At 44.2% G+C, this 20,664-nt stretch overlaps 2 protein-coding genes across 10 annotated transcripts in view; one reads left to right on the top strand and one right to left on the bottom strand.

Moving 5' to 3' along the window:
- The window catches only part of RRP1B (ribosomal RNA processing 1B), a 31,348-nt gene extending 25,443 nt beyond the window's left edge, over positions 1-5,905 (bottom strand). Inside the window, exons 1-4 of one of the 4 annotated variants that reach the window (XM_006137883.4) lie at positions 5,650-5,905; positions 2,312-2,394; positions 1,919-1,976; positions 1,039-1,124 (exon numbers count right to left, since the gene is read on the bottom strand). In XM_006137883.4, coding sequence (XP_006137945.2) covers positions 1,039-1,124; positions 1,919-1,976; positions 2,312-2,394; positions 5,650-5,890 — 468 coding nt within the window. In that variant the 5' untranslated portion in view covers positions 5,891-5,905. Of the gene's footprint in view, positions 1-1,038; positions 1,125-1,918; positions 1,977-2,311; positions 2,395-4,507; positions 4,930-5,649 lie in introns of those variants that run through there. The other 3 variants (XM_014581005.3, XM_014581006.3, XM_075912498.1) reach the window with 3 other exon arrangements.
- A 4,700-nt stretch (positions 5,906-10,605) lies between these two features.
- The window catches only part of HSF2BP (heat shock transcription factor 2 binding protein), a 60,586-nt gene continuing 50,527 nt past the window's right edge, over positions 10,606-20,664 (top strand). For 5 of the 6 annotated variants that reach the window (XR_012898246.1, XM_075912467.1, XM_075912460.1 and 2 more), the window contains exons 1-2: positions 10,606-10,744; positions 19,215-19,365. Coding sequence is in view for 5 of the 6 variants with exons in the window: in XM_075912467.1 (XP_075768582.1) it covers positions 10,709-10,744; positions 19,215-19,365 (187 nt within the window). In the remaining variant the exon portion in view is untranslated. The remainder of the gene's footprint in view (positions 10,745-19,214; positions 19,366-20,664) is intronic. The other variant, XM_075912459.1, reaches the window with a different exon arrangement.

Below are 20,664 nucleotides of genomic sequence, written 5' to 3'. Positions count from 1 at the left end.
TTCATGAACATATGAGAAGTTTCTCCATTACAAAGAGATGGGGTACAGGCAGTGTATGACCTGAAGTTCCCCCAGCATCTCTACTTACTCTTTTTCTTTGGCTTGGTATGTAACGATAGCAACCATTGTGAATTCCCCTACACAGTTCTATGATGCCCGCCTCTACCCCATAAATCCTACAAATCAGTTAAGGTGCATTTCCCAGTTTACAAAAATTCCAACTGAATAAGTTCAAACCAATTGAAAATGTTAATAGCTTCACACTAACATTAGTTTGTCCCATTGCATATACATTTAATTAAGAGACAGGTATACTACATATGTAACAGCCATAATAAACTTAACCTTACATTGCTGATGTTCTCAATTTGGAGTAGTGAACGTCTGAACCATAAAACCCCAATAAGATAAGTTTTTGAATGAAGCTTCCTTTTTTAAGGAAATAAAAATTGGAAGACGAAAACACTAATCTCATTTCATGGAGTATTTCCATTAATAGATATTTTATGCTCAGAATATGCCTTTAAAATTAATTTACCTCACTGTTAACACAATATCTCCTATACTTTGGTTTCTACTACATGGTAGTAAGTTTAATTGCCACAAATTGTAATTCTTTTGTTTTTAAACGACACCTTGCAGAAAAACCTTAACCAATATGTAAATCTTAATTTTGATGAGGCATCCATTAACATGCCCTCTGGATATTATTACCAACACTCATGTATGTACTTAATTTTATGCCCAGGTATAGTCTTACTGAAGTCAATAAAGAATGCCCGTGTGGCGTAAAGCTAAGCAGATGCATAAGCAGGATCAGACACTTACATAAAAATAACGTAATGACTTCTACATTTGCCATGGCCCCTAAATAGAGGCCTATAAATGCATTGTGCATACTGAAACTGGCACAACTCTGGAAAATTCTTCTGCAAACACATACAAAGCTATGGCAACTCTCTTGTACAGTATCATCATTCTTTGTCCATGTATAATATATATACTAAAAAAAAAATCACCCTAAAGAATTAATATTACCATGTAGTATTTATCAAGGCGCAGTCTGTCTATTCCATTCCATTCACGGTTCATAGTTTGCCAAAAGGTCTGAATGAACAGGTGCTCTGCAACAGAATTAAAATAGTGAATATGCATGTTCAACACTAATATTACTGTGTGTTAACGCAAGCAACCTAGAGAGACCTCTTTTCCAATTTTTCTTTTAATTTTTTTCACACTTCTTCACATACTGGTCCAGCAGTTTCATCACCAGTCTGGAAACACATACTCAAGACTGTTGTGAGGGGAGATACAATACAGACTGTAAGGTGCTCAGGTACTACAGTAACTAGGAGCAAACAAGTATTTTACATAAATAGGTGCTGCAAACAGTTACACTGACTGATCTTTGTAAGAGATCAAATGAAAAGTGTATATCTACTTGAGGCAGAAAAAAGTGTTGATTTCGCACTAAGTTCTACTTGTACCCAGTTAGGCCATGATTCAGCAAATAAATCAGACACATTCTTAATGCTGGATCAGGTTGTTACAGTTCAAAAACATGTCTGTTTTTAATTGAGGTGAAAGATATAAAAGCAAATGAGCAGCTAAATAAAAGTGAAGTAGTAAGGCACTCTCATGGTTTTGTATTGATACCCATCATGGCAATATGGAGCACTTTTTATATCAAAATACTGTTGTACCGCAAACTTTTTCATGTTTGGATTCTGAACATGTGACTGAGACCCGCCTCATACATTGCAATCACAGACAAATCTTGGATGACAACTGGAAAACAACAACAAAAAAGCCCAACAACCCTATCTATATCTGTTCTGGACTCCCCGATGACTGCCTAAAAGTCCCAAAATATAAAGGCCAAAAAAATAGATAAAACAAAATGAAATAGTAAACTTACGAGCTTCAATATTCTGAATGACATGTATAAGTTGGGAGATAGTACTTGCTAGTTCTTCCTTAAAAAGATAAAAGGAAACAAAAATAAATGTTAATGAAAAGATTGTCCATCTCCCAGAATAGGCTGCTGAAAACTCAAATACACTCCCATTCAAGTAAATCTATAGGTGCCTCCTTTAGTGAAGGACTGCCAGTTACAATTAACTCTCCCACATGTGTTGAATTCCAACTTATCCTTATGAACGAAATGTGACAAGAATGTAATTAAATCAGTGTTGCTACCCAAATGAAAGGGAACTGTATCTTCATGGTGCATTCTAGAAGGATATCTACTATATACACACACAACTTCCCCTCATCCCCTCACCCAAAAAAGGACAATTGGATAATATACCTGCAGCAGAGGTTTATCTTGCATCCACATACAATAAAATAATCCTTTCCATATTTTTAATAATTCTTCTTGGCTGAAGCCACCTAGAGTGCAATAAATAAAAAAATTACACATTTGAAAGAAAATCACTTCCTCCAAATTCTTAAAAGCAGATTTCTCATTCTCCATTCACTCACTTCCACCCCTTTAAAATACACATTTTTCCTTCTATTTTGAATGGAACTGAAGCTAATATGACAGTTTTGCTTGTGAAAAAACTCATTTAATGCAATGACACATTGCCTTTTAGCCTCCAACTTGTCTCATATAAAGTAATAAGCGTTTTCAAGAAGTCACAGATGGGAAAAACCTGTTAGGCTGTTTTATTCCATCCCCTTGTCAGCACAGCCCTGCACACAAAAAACACCCCTCACACACCATAGGGAACAAAGTCCCAGTGTTATTTTAAGTGAGGGCATCATATTTAATGTTTCATGAAAAGGATGAGAGGGGAGGAGAAAGGCTAAGGATAAAGCAGGGAGAGTAAGTGGCTATCACTACACTCAAACACCAACACTCAATGGATACATTCAGAAATACATTCTGTGTTTTGAAATCTTATTTAAATGCAATTCAAATACTGAACTCATTTCTCAGTAGTCAGCAGCTATGTATGGGTAAATCAATGTTAGAACGCAGACCAGCAAGAGATGTGACTGAATCACATTTAATATTTTTAGCATGACCCAGTCTTAATCATTGATCATAATTAAGTTCTTTTGATTGTACCTATAGTTGATCCCTTACCAACAAACTCCATGGCACCACACTGAAAAAGATGTGTTACTAAAAATTCAAGAATCTCTAATGGTGCCTTGAATTTGCACTGTGATCTTACGCTCAATTCCAAGCTATGGCACACATACTTCTGAGAAGAAAAGTAACTATAGGCCAAATCTCCCTTGTCCGGCACCCTCGAGACCTGAGTGGTGCAAAAACCATGGAGTTTGCCAGACCAGTGGAGGTCAAGGCTCCCTACCAGGCTGTGGGCTCTGCTCCCAACTGTGGGCTGTTCTCCATGCCTCCTGCCCTGCTGCCTCCAGCCTCTCACCATGCCAGCACTGACTGGGGTTGTCCCTCCCTTGGCGCCAGCCTTGAACAGCCGTGCCAAGCTGCTGACCCCACTGCCTCCAGCCCTGGCCAGGGCTCTCTCTTGGCTGCCAGCTCTGCTGCCTTCAGCCCTAACTGGGGGTGCACCTCTCACCGCACCAGCCCCAACTTAGGCAGTGCCCTCCCACTGTGACAACCTGGCTGGGGATGCACTCCTGGCTGTCGGCCCCGCTGCCTCCAGCCCTGGCTGGAGCCACGCTCCTTGCCGTCAGCCCTCACCAAGGCTGGGTTGCCCACTGTGTGGACCCCTCTTGGGCTGCACTCCCTACTGCCAACCCAGCCTGGTGGGGGTGGGAAGGAGAGGTTGCCCAGGGGTAGCTGCAAACCTGCAGTATAAACAGAATGCACCCATGCCACTTGTCTAGAGAAAGTCAACAAGGTAAGTCACATTGGATAAGTGTCTCTGCGCTAGGGGCTTGTGCTGGTATAAACAGCACTACAGTTGTATTGATGCAAGTTTTCCTACTCTATATAAGAGGATGGGAAGACACAGAAAGCTCTTGCTACTCCCTGTTAAGCCATTCAGTCACCTGATCACTGAATTGTAAGGTTTAAAAAAGTGTGAAAAAAACCTCAAAGAGCACAAATTAAGAAAAAAAAGTGCTGATATTTATCTAAATGTTTTGTAATTATATTAACAAGCGCCCTGGTAATCTGCACATACTAAATTTCCACACATACAATGGATTTATGTTAGCACATTTCATCCTACTGCAGAATTTAAGTTTTCACTTAAAACAACAAAAATGGGTTTAGCTCTTGCAGCAGCCATATATCAAAGTATGCAATATGGTTGTGCGCCAATCTCGTTAAAATACGGCCTAGTATTGCTAACATCGATAGGACTGGATTCTGCCTACACCAGCTACACAAAGACATTTTCTAAGATGCTTGGTACACAGTCATATTGTAAATGGGTGCTCCTACATAAAATTGAAATGTAAACCCTATTGAAGAGGCAGGCAGAAAACATGTAACAGCTATGAATTACACACAGTCATCTCAGGGTAGGTCTACACTACTGTTTGTACAGCTATGGAACCGCACCTCTGCTGCTGTAACGTAGATTCTTCTGAAATGGATGGAAGGAGCTTTTCTGTTGATGTCCACCTCTCTGGGAAGCACTAGCTATGCTGAAGAATTCTTTTGCTCACCTACCTGCCATTTATAGCAGGGACAGGGTGTTAAGTCAGCATACCTATGGCACTCAGGATGCAAAGTTTTTCAGAGCAGACATGGCTAGGTTGATCAAATTTTTAAGTATACATTAGGCCTCCGTCAGGTATCAACTTTAAAGCATGCTTCACTTAACATTTCCCCAGATATCCAACTAGGATGCTTCATATGTGAGCTCAAATGCTTGTTGTCTCCATTTGGCAATCATAACTGAGTTACATGCTGTTTCAAAAAGTGATTTTTATGAGCAATCTCAAAAAATTCATTCTGGTTCTAGAGACATTACTGATTCTGGAAATACTCCCCATTTAAAAAACAGAATCTGAAATATGTAATATTTCTAAACATCCATGTAATTGTCTACTTTACAGTACTTGAAGTCTCTGTGTTCTTAGGAGCCAAGCCGCTAATTATTCCTCCACATTCGTAGTAATATATTTCAGGAAAAAAATTCTTCCCATGGTAAATATAAATTAAAATAATATAAAATAAGGACATGAAGTAGTGAACGCACAAATTCTTCTTATAAAAGGTAGAGAGTACAAGAAGCTCCACTCCCATCTGAGCAGCAGCATCCCTTACTCCTTCTTAATTTGGCCTTGCGCACCACACACCATGTGCAGCATAACCCCATTCTCAGGGCTAACAACTCCACGTGTCTCGTACACTCTGTGACTCCACTTCCTTTCCCTAACACCACTGCCCCTCAGCAGTCTACTGCCAGGGCTAAGCCCTCATGCCTGCCCTGCCCGCCCTCATTCTACTGCCAGGGCTAAGCCCTCATGCCTGCCCTGCCCGCCCTCATTCTCTGATGCCCATGCCTCTCGTGGCACCACGTGCTTGCCTCAGCTACTCCGTCCCTTACCCTGACCCCAGCCATGTGCGACTCCTAACCCCACCCCCATTTCGCAGTTGCCACCGCTTCGTCTCCCCTACCAAACCTCAGGCTGCCTGCCTCAGCACCATGTGCCGGCCCCACCGTCGCCCAGCACCGCGCTCCTGCCCGTCTTTACCCGCCGGGCTCCGGGTCCTGAGGCTGATGTAGCCGCGCAGCTTCTTCACCGCCCGGTCCCGGTTCCGCTTCTCGTTGGCGGCCAGTCTCTGCGCGAACTGGATCTCTGGCGGCTGCACGGCGGCGGTGGCGGCAGCAGGAGCCATGGTCCCCGCTCCACCATCCCCCTTCGCTCCCCCTCCCTCTGCTGGGTAGACGGCGTCCCTCCCGCCGGCCCGCTGGAACCGGCTGACGCGTTCCATCGAACGCCCGCTGATTGCGTCACAATCGCTCTCTGTCGCAAGAGTTCCAGGTCTCTCCGGGGAGGGTTCTGCTCTTAAAGAGCTAGTAGTCACTTATTGAAAGGTGCTTTCCTTCGGTGGGGAAATGTGCCAGTCGCATATTGTGCCACTACACACTATGCGCTTTTAAACGACTCCCCCCCTCACCATGGCGTCTGTACAAGCGGCGGCCAAAGTCCCCCTCCTCCCGGCAATTTCGTTGGACACGGATGCTTTTCAGTATATAAAGCACTCTCCCCTGCATGACACTACACACGCACACATAGGCCACGGTTGTTTGAAACCCTAGGTTACGAGAAACAGCTTCAGGAATTAGCAAACATGGACTGAGAAATCCAGACAAACAATCCCTACAGGTGAAAAGTGAATGATTTTAGATTTTTGGCAGAAATTTGAAAGCCTTTCTTTAACAAAACAGTGTTCCCCTACAATTCTAATCTTTAGTTTAAATCTCCTTTGTTTTGTAAGAACGGTTTTGACCAGCAGTGTCAGATCTCATTTAGATTCAGAAGTATAATACGCATTTTACAAATGGAGATGTGAGGCAGCAAACAACGTAGGCCATTGCTACAATGGATCTATGCAGGTGAGTCATGCCTTTCTATCTCCCAACGACTGGAGTGGGTATCATAGGCATAATTTTCATGGTCAGGAGGATCTTGAAGTAAGCAGTCATGAGAAAAATCTGTGGTAGGAACTCAGGGTGAATTTAGATCCCTAAATCTCCAAGAGCCACAAGACCATTCTTCCTACACAGTATTTTCAACTTCAAAACATTATATGGAAAACTGAGCCTGTATATACCATCAAAAAGCCAGATCCAGGAGACACTACTTGTATCTGTTCTATTTTCATAAAATACTATAAAACATTGCCAGCTCACAGAATCCAACATACACAAATTCAGGTTCAATGGGAGGTATGCACCTAAATACCTCTGAGGATATAGACCACAATTTATCATTTCTTACCATGTAGACTTTCACCTACAAAAACAGAGAAGACACCCTCTAATTCTTTCAACAACACATACCATTGATTTTTCTCTTTTAGACAACTTATTTCTTCTAATCTTCCAATAATTTTTTATGTATTCTTTCAGTGACTTCATCCTGCAATAAATTCTGTTTGGCTGAACCTAGCTACCGGACTGGGGCCCAGTTAAAATTGTAGTCCTAAATACTTGTAACAAAAGAGGGAATTCTGACTTTCACCCAGACATTAAACTACCTTCTACTTTAATGCACACAAACCATTAGGGTTGCCAGATGGTTTAACAAAAAATATGGAACACTCCTCTTTCCCCTCCCAAAAAAAACCACCAGGAAAAAATGTTGTTGAGAAAAAAAAAGGGGGGAGACCAAAGCTGTTAAGTTAAAAAAAAAAAAGAGAGACCAAAGTTGTTAAACAAAAAAGAAAAAAAGGGGAGACCAAAGTTAAAAACAAAAAATGGTGCTGTGGCTTTAAATGGCTCTGCACTCCTCACTCCCTCCCCCACCTGATACGACAGGGGAAAATTGTCCCCGCCAGGCTTCCGTCCAAGGGAAACAGGAAATACTGGACATTTCACGTGTCCGGGATTTTCTGGGTTTTTTTTTTTTAATTTTAACCAGACGGGATCCGAATACCGAACTGTCCGGGTGGAAACAAAACCTGACAATCCTACAAACCATTTTAAATTCACACTTCTGTTTGAAATTATTTATATCTATTATTAGGGATATTAACTGGCTCTTGCCAATTAACATCTGTGGTGTCCAGTCATAGCAGGATGGGTGGTGGGTCCTAGGTTAAAAGGGTTTACTGGTTAAGCACTATCATTTAACCAGTTAACCATTTTAACATCCCTATCTACTATAGTTACATGTATCATCTAAGATTACTGGAAACAACAAGGAATAAACATTTTTAAGCTTGCTTACTTTGTCCATTTTACAATACTTAAAGCCCTATCCTGCAGGTTGTTCCACAGGATCAGATCCTTATGCCCAAGTGATTCCTATAGAGATCAGTGGAACTGCACGCAGGCACATGAGGCCAGCTATGTAAGATTCAAATAAGATCCGAGTCTTGTTTCTCTGTTTTCTGTGTAAATCTTTAACAAACAGAAATGATAAGAAACTATGATTGTAAAATCATAAAGAGTAGAGGCATATTCAAATGTAAATTTACAGTATATTAAACAACTTTAGAAAAATCTGACTAGATTGCAAATTGGCAGTGTCTCTGTGCCCTCCTTCATGATTAATATGTTTTAAGCTTAAATCTTAACATATTCTGTGATTCCTCCATTAAACCCAATGTTGTAACTATATTTTTAAAAGGCTGTAAAGGTGATTTGGGGAATTTGATACCAGTCAGAATTACACCTGTAACCAGAAAATTATTTGAAATAATAATTAAAAACAAAATATCTGGAAGGTGATGACAATAATGGCACGGTTTGCCCAGCATGGTTTCTACAAACGAAAATAATGACTCACTAATATCTTACATAATACACTTAAAAAACAACAAATGATCCGGTAGCACTTTATAGACTAACAAAACATGTAGATGGTATCATGAGCTGTAGTGGGCACAACCCACTTCTTCAGATTGACTGGAGTTTTTTTGAAACTTTGAAGTATCTTACAGGTTTTTTTTTTTTAAAACATGTAATCGGTAAAACAACGGATAAAAGAGAACGACATGGCAATTTATTTAGATGTCCAAACAGGCCTTTGACAAAGTCCCACACAAAAATCTACAAGAAGCTAAGCAGTCATGGGATTAGAGGCAAATCACTGTTATGAACACAAAATTGGCAGAGAAAAGAGAGAATAAGCAAAAAGTAGGATTAGTTAGTTTTCCTTATTGTAAAAAGTTCGCAGAGTGCTTCAAAATTTCAGAGTAGGCCCTCTAGTATTAAACAATGGTCAGGAAATGGTGAGAACTGAAGCACAAATTTGCAATGACACAAAGTTATTTAGTCAGGAACAAAAAGATTATGAGGAACCTGCGAGACATCAACAAACCAGGCACATAGGCAACATGATGGCAAATTAAATTCAGTGTTGATAAATGTAAATAAAACATACTGAAGGAAAAAATTATCTTACAGAGAGCTCTGGATTAATTATCACAACTCAGGAAAGGGATTGGGGCATAACTACACAGTGCAATGGAACCTTTGGCTAAATGGGCTGCAGAAGTTTAAAAAATCCCAAAATGTTAGGATGCATAAGTAATGGGATAGTGACTAATACAATATTATAATGCCTTCATATCAACTAATACAGCATGGCCTGTCTAGAGTATTGGTTTCATCATCTCAGAAATAATATTGTAAAAGAAGAGGGATGTTCAGAAAAGGATAAAAAGACTAGTTAAAGACATGGAAAAATCCTCACATGACGAGAGAATTACAAGATTGGGATTTTATTTTAAAAAAGGAGAGAAGAGGGGACATAATGAAAGTATATAAAGATAGAGCAATTAGACAAGGTAAAACTGATGGTCCTGTCTCCTAACACAAGCACAAAGGACTATCCAATGACATTTAGAAGTGGGGAATTAAAACAAATAATGCAAATACTTTTTTACATAGTAATTACTCTGGATCTTATTGCTCATTGGATGCTTTTTAGGTTAGACTTTAATAAGATTAAAAGGAGTTTTATGGACAATTCATTCAAGAATATGGTAAACATTTTGGAAAGACTATTAAAACTGATGTTGCAAGGGTTAGATAAATTTTTGGCTGCTAGAGACAGTGGGCCAGGGCCTACCGCAATGGCTCTTACACATTGCTCTGAAGCATCTTGCGCTGGCCATTGTCCTTGCTGATACTTCACTAGCTGAGCCTGTACTGGACCAACTAAATCTGCTGCAGTATGGCACCCCCAAAGTGTGTAATGGATATCAAACTGCTGCACTTTGCAGAAAAGAAGTTGCTGGATTTCATTCATCTTCCCACTGTCTTCTATTGTCACTTGGGCTACATCTAGACTGCAAGCCTCTTTCGAAAGAGACTTTTTCGAAAGATCCTTTCAAAAAAGCTTCTTTCAAAAAAGAGCATCTAAACTGCAATCTCTTCTTTGGAAAAGTGAGCTGCTTTTTCGAAAGAGAGCTCCCAGGCAGTCTGGATGCTCTCGTTCGAAAAAGCCCTGTTTGCATTCAAGAACGCCTTTTTTCAAAAGAGCATTTTCAAAAAAAGGCGTTCTTCCTTGTGAAATGATTTCAAAAGAACACGGCTATAGTCTAGATGCAGGTTTAGTTTTTTCAAAAAAAAGCTACTTTTTTCGAAAAAACCCTGCAGTCTAGACACAGCCTTGGTAAAACTACCAGCGTTAGAAACTCCCACTCGCCTGTCTGCTACTTTGGAGATGAACGCCCCCACCCCAGGCATAAGTAGCCTAAAAAAACCCAAAACCAACCCAAAACCTCCAGCGAAGGCAGCTCCCAGCCCAGTCACAAAGGACACTAGCAATCGCACCGGTCCCCTTCAAAGGCTCCCGGGACTGGCCAGCGCACCCTGCCAGGCACCAGCCGCGGGCACCGGGAAGCCTTCTGCGTCCCGCCTCCTAAGAACTGCGAGGCGCAGAATAGGCAAGGAACCTCCACGCGCCTACAAGCGGCCCTTCCCACCAGTCCCAGAACCCGCTGGGCTCCGCCCCCCCCCCTTCCGAGGTGGGATGTTCGAGAGAGTCACGTGGAGCGGAGGCGCGTGGTGGGCGGGGGCTCTGCTCTTGCGCCTTTCTCGCGGCGCGCGGGAGAATTTCGAGGCCGGCGGGCGCCATGAAGCGGAGCGCGCGCCAGGCCGCGGACGGGCAGGTAGAGCGCGCGGCCTTTTCCCTCCGCTAGGTTGCGCCTCGCGCCCATCAGGCCCCGGGTCGCTCGCCCCGAAGCGGCGGGGTCTGGCGGGGCAGGTTCGGTTCCCGGTTGTGCTGCCTCCGCGTGCCCAGGCAGGGCGTCTGCGACCTCAGAGCGCTGCAAACGATAGGCCCCGAAGGGCTTTTGAGAGGGTCAGCTGGGCTCGTCCCGTGCACCAGTCATGGCAGGGTGAAGCCTGAGCTAGGCATCCCCCGACCTGCCTCTGTCACACCTTTCCCCTGAACGTATTAACCATCGAGATTCTGCAATCTCTTACCCTGGGCTACACTCTCCCCCCCCCTCCCAGAAATGTCCTAGTATCCAACCTCATCCCCCCTTCTTTTAAGCCTGTTGCTTCTTATCCTGTCCTCGCTAATGAAGGAGAAACATTTTTCTCCCTCTTTGTAACAACTTTGTATGCACTTGAAAGCTATTTCCTCCCCCTCTCAGGGTTCACTTTGCCAGACCAAATTGGCCCATTTTTTTTTTCAGTCTTCCCTCATAGGTCATGTTTTCCAGACCTTTAATCATTCTTGTTGCTCTTCTCTAGACTGTCTCCAGTTTGTTCACATCTTTCCAGAACTGGAGGTCATAACAGCTCAGAGTAGAGTGGAAGAATTACGTCTCATGGCTTCCGTACAACTGTCTTGCTAATACATCCCAGAATGAAGTTGGTGTTCCTCCCGCCTCCAAAAGACCTGTTTTGACCAGGCTTGATGTGTGTGGATGTACTTTTAGAAAATCAGGACACATTTAGTACATTATATGCAGCCACAGTGACTTCTGCTGTGAGATATGACCTTGGGAGGCCTTGTAAAGATAGATACAAAAAAATAAAACTTCAGTTTACACTCTATAATGTGTATTTGTGTGAACTGTAATGCACTATACAAGAGCTACACTAGAGAATATTAGCCAGCTGTGGAGGTGAGTCACTGAATCAGTGATCTGTTCAACATCACATAATCTTTAGAACAGTGGTTCCCAAACTTTTTGGCATCATGCCCCCTTTTTGATTTTTGAGAAACCCTCACGCTCCCCCCCCCCCCAAAAAAAAAACCCCCAGCAAAACTTGTTGAGGAAAAAAAATTGGCTTTCAAGAGCAGAGCAGGCATTGCCCTTTAAAGGCAGCCATTTTGAAGTCTGCCCCAGCCAGCCTGAGTGGACAAAAGGACCGGGCTCTTTCTTAAGGCTGGGCTGGGTCGCCCCCCCTGCCCCCCTGGAATTTCTTGATGCCCCTCAGTTTGGGAACCTATGCTTTAGAAAAAAGAGGAATAGATAGAACTGGGTTCTGACTTAACAGTTACTTGTTTCATGTAGTGGTGTGATAGCTGTGTTGATCCCAGGATGTTAAAGAAATAAGGTGAGTGAGGTCATATCTTCTATGGGACCACTTTTTGTGGTGAGAGGACAATCTTTTGAATTCACACACAGCTCTACAGAGGTGTAAGCTTAAAATTGATCTTGTTCACCAAAAGAAGTTGGTCCAATAAAAAGATATTACCTCAGCCATCTTTGTCTTTAGTTACTTATATTAACCCATAGCATCGAAGCACCGCACAACATCTTTGTGCATTACAGAACCAAGTTTTATAGATGGAAAACTGAGATTCACAGTTAAATGCTATGGGCATTGTTGCATAGGGGGTTAGTGGTAACATCAGGAATTGATCCCAGCAAGTCTTTTGCAATGGTGCTGGAACAATTTTTAGGCTGAAGGTACCCCTTTACACTTTTTTCCATGCCTCTCTGATGGTTGCCAACTCGATGCAATTTGTGGCAAAGTCAAGTCCGTCTAGTCTAGGAGACTTGACAACCTTAACCCCTCCTTGGCCACAGAGGGGCCACAGATGGGGGCAACTGCTGACCCTCAGGCCGAGGCCAGGAGCTGAGCCCTGCACTGGCAGCAATGGAGCTGCCAAGGCCCGTATCCTAGGTCCAGCAGGGCCAGTGGCCTGTACTCTAGGGCTGTGTCTACACTGGCAAGTTATTCCGGAAAATCAACTGCTTTTCTGGAAAAACTTACCAGATGTCTACACTGGCCGCTTGAATTTCCGGAAAAGCACTGACGATCTAATGTAAAATCATCAGTGCTTTTCCGGAAAAACTATGCTGCTCCCGTTCGGGCAAAAGTCTTTTTCCGGAAAACTGTTCCGGAAAAGGGCAAGTGTAGACAGCACAGTAGTGTTTTCCGCAAAAAAGCCCCGATCGCGAAAATGACGATCGAGGCTTTTTTGCGGAAAAGCGCGTCTAGATTGGCCACGGACGCTTTTCCGGAAAAAGTGCTTTTCCAGAAAAGCGTCCTGCCAATCTAGACGTGCTTTTCTGAAAATGCTTTTAACGGAAAACTTTTCCATTAAAAGCATTTCCGGAAAATCATACCAGTGTAGACGTAGCCTAGGGCTATATCTACACTCACGGCTTCTTGCGTGAGAAATATGTGGAATATTGCTAAGCCTCATTTGCATACCTAATAAACTGCCATTTTTGCAGAAGAGGCTCTTACGCCAGAAGGAGCTGTCTACACTGCCCCTTCTTGCGCAAGAAAAACCCTTTTGCGCAATGCCGCTACGCTGATTATTTTCAGGAATAAAAGCATTGCGCAAGAGCGTTTTTCTTGCACAAGAAGGGGCAGTATAGACAGCTCCTTGTGGCGCAAGAACCTCTTCTGGAAAAATGGCAGCTCATTATGTATGCAAATGAGGCTTGGCAATATTCCACGCTTAGCCTCGTTTGCATATTTCTCGCGCAAGAAGCCGTGAGCGTAGACATAGCCCATGGGTGGTGAGCTGTGGATTGGTGGCTGATAGGACCTGAAGGGCTTTTAGAGCAGTGGTCCCCAACCTTTTGGGGCTGCTGGGAACCCAGGGGCAGGGCTGTGCACGTGCCTGGGGACAGGGCCACCCATATGGACACGCCTGGTGCTGGTGCCACCCATGTGCCACACTCCCAGGGGTCGGCGCTGGTACCGCTCCTGTGCCACGCGCCCAGGGGTGGAGCTGCCCATACGCCGTGCGCCGGGGCTGGAAAAGCCCATGCGCCACGCGCCCAGGGGCGGGGCTGCCACCGCCCGTGTACTGCATGCCCTGGGCGGGTGCCACCCCTGTGTCGCGTGCCCAAGGGCCGGCACCACCCATATGCTGTGCACCCGGGGGCGGGGCTGCCCAAATGCCGCGCACCCGGGGCTGGCACTGCCCATGTGCTGTGCACCCAGGGCCGGCACTATTCCTCTGCCGCACGCCTGCAGCCGGGGCTGCCCCTGTGCCGCGCACCCGGGGCCGGCACTGCCCTTACACCGTGCACCCGGGGGCAGGGCCACCCAAATACTGTGCACCCGGGGGCGGCCCGGGGCCGACGCTGCCCGTACACCGTGCACCCAGGGGACTGGCACCACCCAGGCGCCCGGGGGCGGAGTCAGCCCCGTTCAGTCAGCAGATGCACAGAAATGGCCCGGCGGGCGCCATGGCGCCTGTGGGCACCACGTTGGGGACCACTGTTTTAGAGCTTTCAAGGCCAGCAGGCAGCAGCAAAGCTAGTGAGGCCAGTGGGTAGCTGCGGGGGCTGCCCAGAGGTCTGGAGCTGGCAAAACCGGTGATGGGTTGGCAGTGGGGCTGACTTCTGAGCACGGAAATGCTGGCTGCAGCGCCCCCCACCTCCTGCACCATAACGTCCTGCACCAATAGTCTTCTGAGTCTAGTTTGGGGCCTTAATCACAAAACCATCCATTTTTCAGCGACCTAGTCTGTATGTCTAATTCCTTTCTTTAAAAAAATATTCCAACATTTGAGGCTTGTAAATTATTTCTGAGTGGAGGAAAGAAAAAATAAAACTTGACAATTGCATCTGTCATGTTGCATGAGATGAACTATGTGTACTGAGAGAATCGTAAATTAGAATTCTCAATTTTGTGCATTTAACATCGCAATCCAACTGTTAAAGTATTTAGTACTGAATACACCCATCTTTGATACCAGTTCCAAATTGCTTTTCATTTGTCAAAACTACTGACTTGCTACTTCACCCTTCCTATATGATCACTAATCTGCTCAGTCCCCTGATTGATCACCCTGTTTATCTAAAGCAGTGGTGGACAACCTGAGCCTGAGAAGGATCCAGAATATAACCAATGTACAGTACCAGAGAGCCACAATTATACATCATCAGCTCCCCTCTCCTGCCTCCACCACCTCTCAGTTGCCAGCAGAGGGGAACAAGGGCATGGCAGACTCAGGGGAGAGGATAGGAAGTGGTGGCAGTTTTGGGGGAAAGATGGAGTAGGGACAGGACCTGTGGCTGTGCCAGGGGTTGAGCACCCCCTAACACACTGGAAAGTTAGACCCCGTCGCTCCAGTCCTGGGGTCAGTGCCTGTGCAAAAAGCTTTACAGGCAGTCCCCGACTTACGCGGATCCGACTTATGTCGGATCCGCACTTACGAACGGGGCTTTCTCGCCCTGGAGCTTGCAGGCAGCAATCCGCCACCTCGACCTCCGGAGCGAGAAAAGCTGCTCCCGGTGCCCCTGGTCTGCTGGAGACCGTCTCCAGCAGACCAGGGGCACCGGGAGCGAAGCCGCAGCCGCGGTGAGGTCCCGCGCCTCTGAGGCTTTGCTCTGGCAAAGCCTCAGAAGCGCGGGAACCCACCGCTGCTGCGGCTTCGCTCCCGGTGTCTCTGGTCTGCTGGGGACCGTCTCCAGCAGACCAGGGACACCAGGAGCAAAGCTGCAGCCACGGCGGGGTCCCGCGCCTCTGAGGTTTTGCCAGAGCAAAGCCTCAGAGGCGCGGCACCCCGCTGCCGCTGCGGCTTTGCTCCCCGTGTCCCTGGTCTGTTGGGGGGGGGAAGCTAGTGTGCCCCCCCCAGCAGACCAGGCTTTTGTTGTGGACCCTGGGGTAGAGCAGCTGGGGCACTGCCGGTTGGTCCTGCAGCGCTGCTCTGGGCACTACTGGACCAACCCGGCAGCACCCCAGCTGCTCTGCCCCAGGCGTCCCCAAGTCAGCCGCTGCTGAAACTGACCAGTGCTGACTACAGGAAGCCCCAGGCAGAGTTGCTCTGCCCCAGGCTTCCTGGAATCAGCCGCTGATCAGTTTCAGCAGCAGCTGACTTGGGGACGCTTGGGGTTCTTAAGTTGATTCTGTATGTAAGTCAGAACTGGCGGTCAGTTTCATCAGTGTCTGAATCTGGACGCCAGTTCCGATTTACATACAGATTCAACTTAAGAACAAACCTACAGTCCCTATCTTGTACGTAACCCGGGGACTGCCTGTATTAACATCTGAAGAGCTGAATGCAGCTCCAGAACCACAGGCTGGCTACCCCGATCTAAAGTTTTGCTGACCTGTTTATCTTCCCCTCCCCTCCCTCTGAGCTCCTTGGGATTTAATCCATTAACATGGCAAAGAGATTCACTCTGTCCAGAAAGTTTACAATCTATGTAAATAATCTTATTTTAATACTTTCATTTTCACTCTGGTGTCTTAACCAGGAAATCTGGTATTTTGTTAAATGCCAGACAGCACTGGGCTGTTTTTGATGGGGAGGGGAAGCAGGAAGGGAAGGGACTGCAAAAGAAGTAAAAGGAGAAGTAAACATGAAAGGGAAGCATACAAACAGAAAAGAAAGAGGATGAAGCAGGCAACCAAAAAGGGAGAGGAAATAGAAAAATGTGTAAGAGAAATGCAAATTCCATATAGATTGTCCTGGTAGTTTAGTGATAAAGTATACTTGGAATGACCTTCACTCTCTCATCTGGCTGAAGATGGGAATGTTGCAGAGGCAGCACCTTAGAGTAAAGGCTGTTTGTATGGTTCTTCAGCAGCCCCTTGTGGCTGACTGAAGAAAATTTGTATGCAGTGTTGTAGGCATGCTGGTCCCACGGTATAAGAGACAAGATAGGTGAAGTAATAGTTTTTATTACTCCAACTTCTGTTGGTAAGAAAGACATGTTTGAGCTTAAACACAGCTCTTTTTCAGAAGAAAGTTTGACAGGCTTGAGGGGCAGCTGTTTTCACTAGAGATTTCTTGCCAGCATGGCAGTTGCTGGTTTATTTTAAACAGCACACTTATTTTGAAATAAGCTATTTCAGAATTTTTTTTTACAAAATAGCACATCTACACTACAGGGAAGCCTCAGAATTAGTCTAAGGCAGGCGTCCCTAATGTGGAAATGCTACCTTGATTTAGAGGCCCAGGAGGTACAGGGGAGTAATTATTTTGAATGGCCCTATGGAGGAGCTATTTCAAAATAGCAGTGAAACATTATTCCTCGTGGAATGAGGTTTATAAGATTTTGAAATAACAGAATTGCTGTGTAGACACTAGGGCTGTGTCTACACTGGCATGAATTTCCGGAACTGCTTAAAACGGAATACTATTCCGATTTCAGTTTTTCCGGAAAAGGAGCATCTACATTGGCAGGCTGCTTTTCCGGAAAAGCCCTTTTCCCGGAAAAGTGTCTGTGGCCAATGTAGACGTGCTTTTCCGGAAAAGAGCCCCGATCGCCATTTTCGCGATCGGGGCTTTTTTCCGGAAAAGACTACTGGGCTGTCTACACTGGCCCTTTTCCGGAACAGTGTTCCGGAATAAGGACTTATGCCCAAGCGGGAGCAGAATAGTTTTTCCGGAATAGCGGCTGATTTTGTACAGTAGAGCGTCGTTGCTTTTCCGGAAATTCAAGGGCCAGTGTAGACAGTTCGCAGCTTATTCCGGAAAAGCGGCTGATTTTCCGGAATAAGTGGCCCAGTGTAGACACAGCCTAGGGCTGTGTCTAGACTGGCAAGTTTTTCTGCAAAAGCAGCTGCTTTTGTGGAAAAACTTGCCAGCTGTCTACACTTGCCGCTTGAATTTCCGCAAGAACACTGACGATCTCATGTAAGAAATCAGTGCTTCTTGCGGAAATACTATGCTGCTCCCGATTGGGCAAAAGTCCTTTTGCGCAAAAGCTTTTGTGCAAAAGGGCCAGTGTAGACAGCTCAGATTTGTTTTGCACAAAAAAGCCCTAATCGCGAAAATGGCGATCGGGGCTTTTTTTGCACAAAAGTGCGTCTAGATTGGCACGGACGCTTTTCTGCAAAAAGTGCTTTTGCGGAAAAGCATCCGTGCCAATCTAGATGCTCTTTTCCGCAAATGCTTTTAACGGAAAACTTTTCTGTTAAAAGCATTTGCGGAAAAACTTGCCAGTCTAGACACAGCCTAGCATTATTATTTCAAAATAACTGATGTTATTTTGAAGTAAGTGCTGTGTCGACTCACCCTGACCGACCAGTGTGGACTCACAGCTAGTAAGGCAGGTGATATTAATCAGTTGTTATCTATTTGCACCTGTTTCAGGGTTACTATCTGAAATATCTCTGGATAGTTTTGGAGTGGCTTTAATAATGTGCAGATCATATAAAGACTGGGGATTTCAATATATCTCTAGTTTTGTGTTCTTTTAGGTAAGTGAGATAGCCTATAATGCAAGGTTCTTGGAGAGGGAGAAAGGAGGAAATTAAAGCTGTTGGAAAGATGTTCCCTCCTTTGCCACCCAAAAGGAATAATATTTAAATAAGAGGGTGGAATGAGAGGGAGACACACAAATAGAGATGTATGAAAACAGACAGGAGTGTAAGAAAAATATTAGATATAATAAGTGATCAGAGTAGTAGTGAGTTTGAAATGTGCTGCTTCATTCTAGAATCTAGGGAGAAAAATTTGTGGTTTTGTATAGCACCAGACTAATTGATATTAAAATAACTTGATTTGTGGTTGAAATAAGCGCACACAAAAAGATCACCCCAAAATTTTGTAATTCTGCCTTTTGAAAGCATATTGGAAGACATTCCAGACTAACAAAACTTAATGATTAATCTTGAATGTACAGCAGTTTTCAAGACAGTACAGTGTGCACATGCATATATTAGAGTGAGTACTCCGTTTCTTTTTTTAAGTAAGAGCTAATTTTCTCAGGCGGCAGAGTTTAAATGAATGCTATAGCAACAGTTAAATACAAGAAGAATTATATAACTTTTATTGGTCTTAAATCAGAGTTTAATTGATTCTGTGTGTTGGTTGTGATTCATGAATGTTAATTTATGAGCTTTTAAAATTTGATCTTTTGTGGTGAATATAAATAGTTCCAGTAGAAGACCTATTATGATTTATTAAAATAGCTGAGGAAGTTTCAGAATTTTTTGGATTACTTTAAAATACAAACAGTACATCATAAGCCTTAGGACAATCTAAAGATAGTAGTTCAGCATATGTATGATACTTCATATTTTTAAAGTTCAATGATTTAAAAGACCACTAGATAACATTCCCTTTCAAAATAAATCCTGTATTACTATTGAATGGTGGGAGATGCATTTGTGGTAGAGAAAGATAGATGTTTAACTAGAATACAAGTAAGAGACTACTGCAGAGTAACAAAGATATCTATGGTCTGTTCCATGATTCAGAAGGCTGAGACCAAAGAGGAATTTGTTAAAGTAAAAAAGCGAGATTTGGAGAGACTAACAACTGAAGTAATGCAGTTACGAGACTTCCTACCCAGAATACTGAATGGAGAGGTCTTGGAGAGCTTCCAGAAACTGGACGTTATTGAAACCAGTAAGTTGCCCCACATTAGAAGCAATCATAAATACATTCACCACTATTTATAACATATCCCAGTTGTACAAATGAATATAGATTTTTGTTGACACATTCAGCTTTAATATTTTGTCAAAGAACAGTTCCAGTGTTTTTCAAAATTTCAGAATTAACTACACATGTCAATAAAATATTTTAATTTTGTAGAATTAGTTAATTGAAGACAAAACCTTTATTTACACAATATAAGCTGCCATTTTCCTATCAAAAGACAGAAAGGAAGAGAGATTGGGTCAGGAAGAAGTTTATTCTGCATTGAAAACCATGAAAGGAAGCTTGCAAATACAGTACAGGTTGGACCTTCCTGGTCTGGCACCCTTGGGACCTAACTGGTCCCAGCTGAGGGATTTTGCCAGACATGGGGAGGTTGTTTGTGGCCCTCCTGCTGCAAGCCCCATCCCCTGCCCTGCCACCCGACTGGGCTCACCAGCTCCACAGTGCAGCAGCTCCCTCACTTGCCATCCCTTAATCGGTTAACCCATTAAACAATATGTTTAATCAAATAGCCACTTAAATGGGATTTTACATCCCCACAAATCAGGATGTGATGTTGCAGAAATCTGCCTCTCTAATGCTTTTTTCAGGTTGATTCTGTCAGTGCACAGTTCAGACCACTGGCTGAGAAACTTCTAGGCCAACCACTTTCAGGGCATCAAATGCTCAAACTAGTAATCATAGTCTTTCACCAAATCTATCCGTCTCTGAGCTCCAGTTTCAGTCTCCTTCAGGTACTCTAGCATCTTCACCCCCAGCTTTGGCATTGAGTACTGGCCCCTTGGAATGAGTCTCTGAGATTGCTGCACTTTTGCAGACTCTGGCTCAGGCTGCTTCACAGAAATCCCTCTGCTGCCAATGGTTCTCTCCTTCAGACTGAGCTGTCCCTTTTCCCCTCCCCCCCCATACACCTTTTATAAGGCTCAAGTGCCAATTAACTTTCAGATCGTTCCCAGTTGCACCAGAAGCAGCTACTTAGGTACACACCTGTTGCATCTGTGCCATAATTAATTGGCTATTGACCCCTTTCCAGCCTGTGATGGGCTTCTACCCCATCATTGCCCAAAACAGCTTAGACTTCATTCAAGCTCAAGTACTAAAGATTCTCAATAATTTCTACAGTTGAAATATTTGTTCCTTCCTTTAGCTCATTCAGTGTCTTCCTGACCGTAATAATGGAGGATCATCCACCAGTGGAGTTGCTCTTAGTTTTTTCTCAACCAGCAATATCCAGGTTTCTCAAGGCCCTTCTATATACTTTAG

The sequence above is a fragment of the Pelodiscus sinensis genome, chromosome 1 (genome assembly GCF_049634645.1).
Source record: "Pelodiscus sinensis isolate JC-2024 chromosome 1, ASM4963464v1, whole genome shotgun sequence".
In the NCBI taxonomy this organism is placed as follows: Eukaryota; Metazoa; Chordata; order Testudines; family Trionychidae; genus Pelodiscus; species Pelodiscus sinensis.
This window is presented reverse-complemented; position numbering and strand designations above follow the sequence as displayed.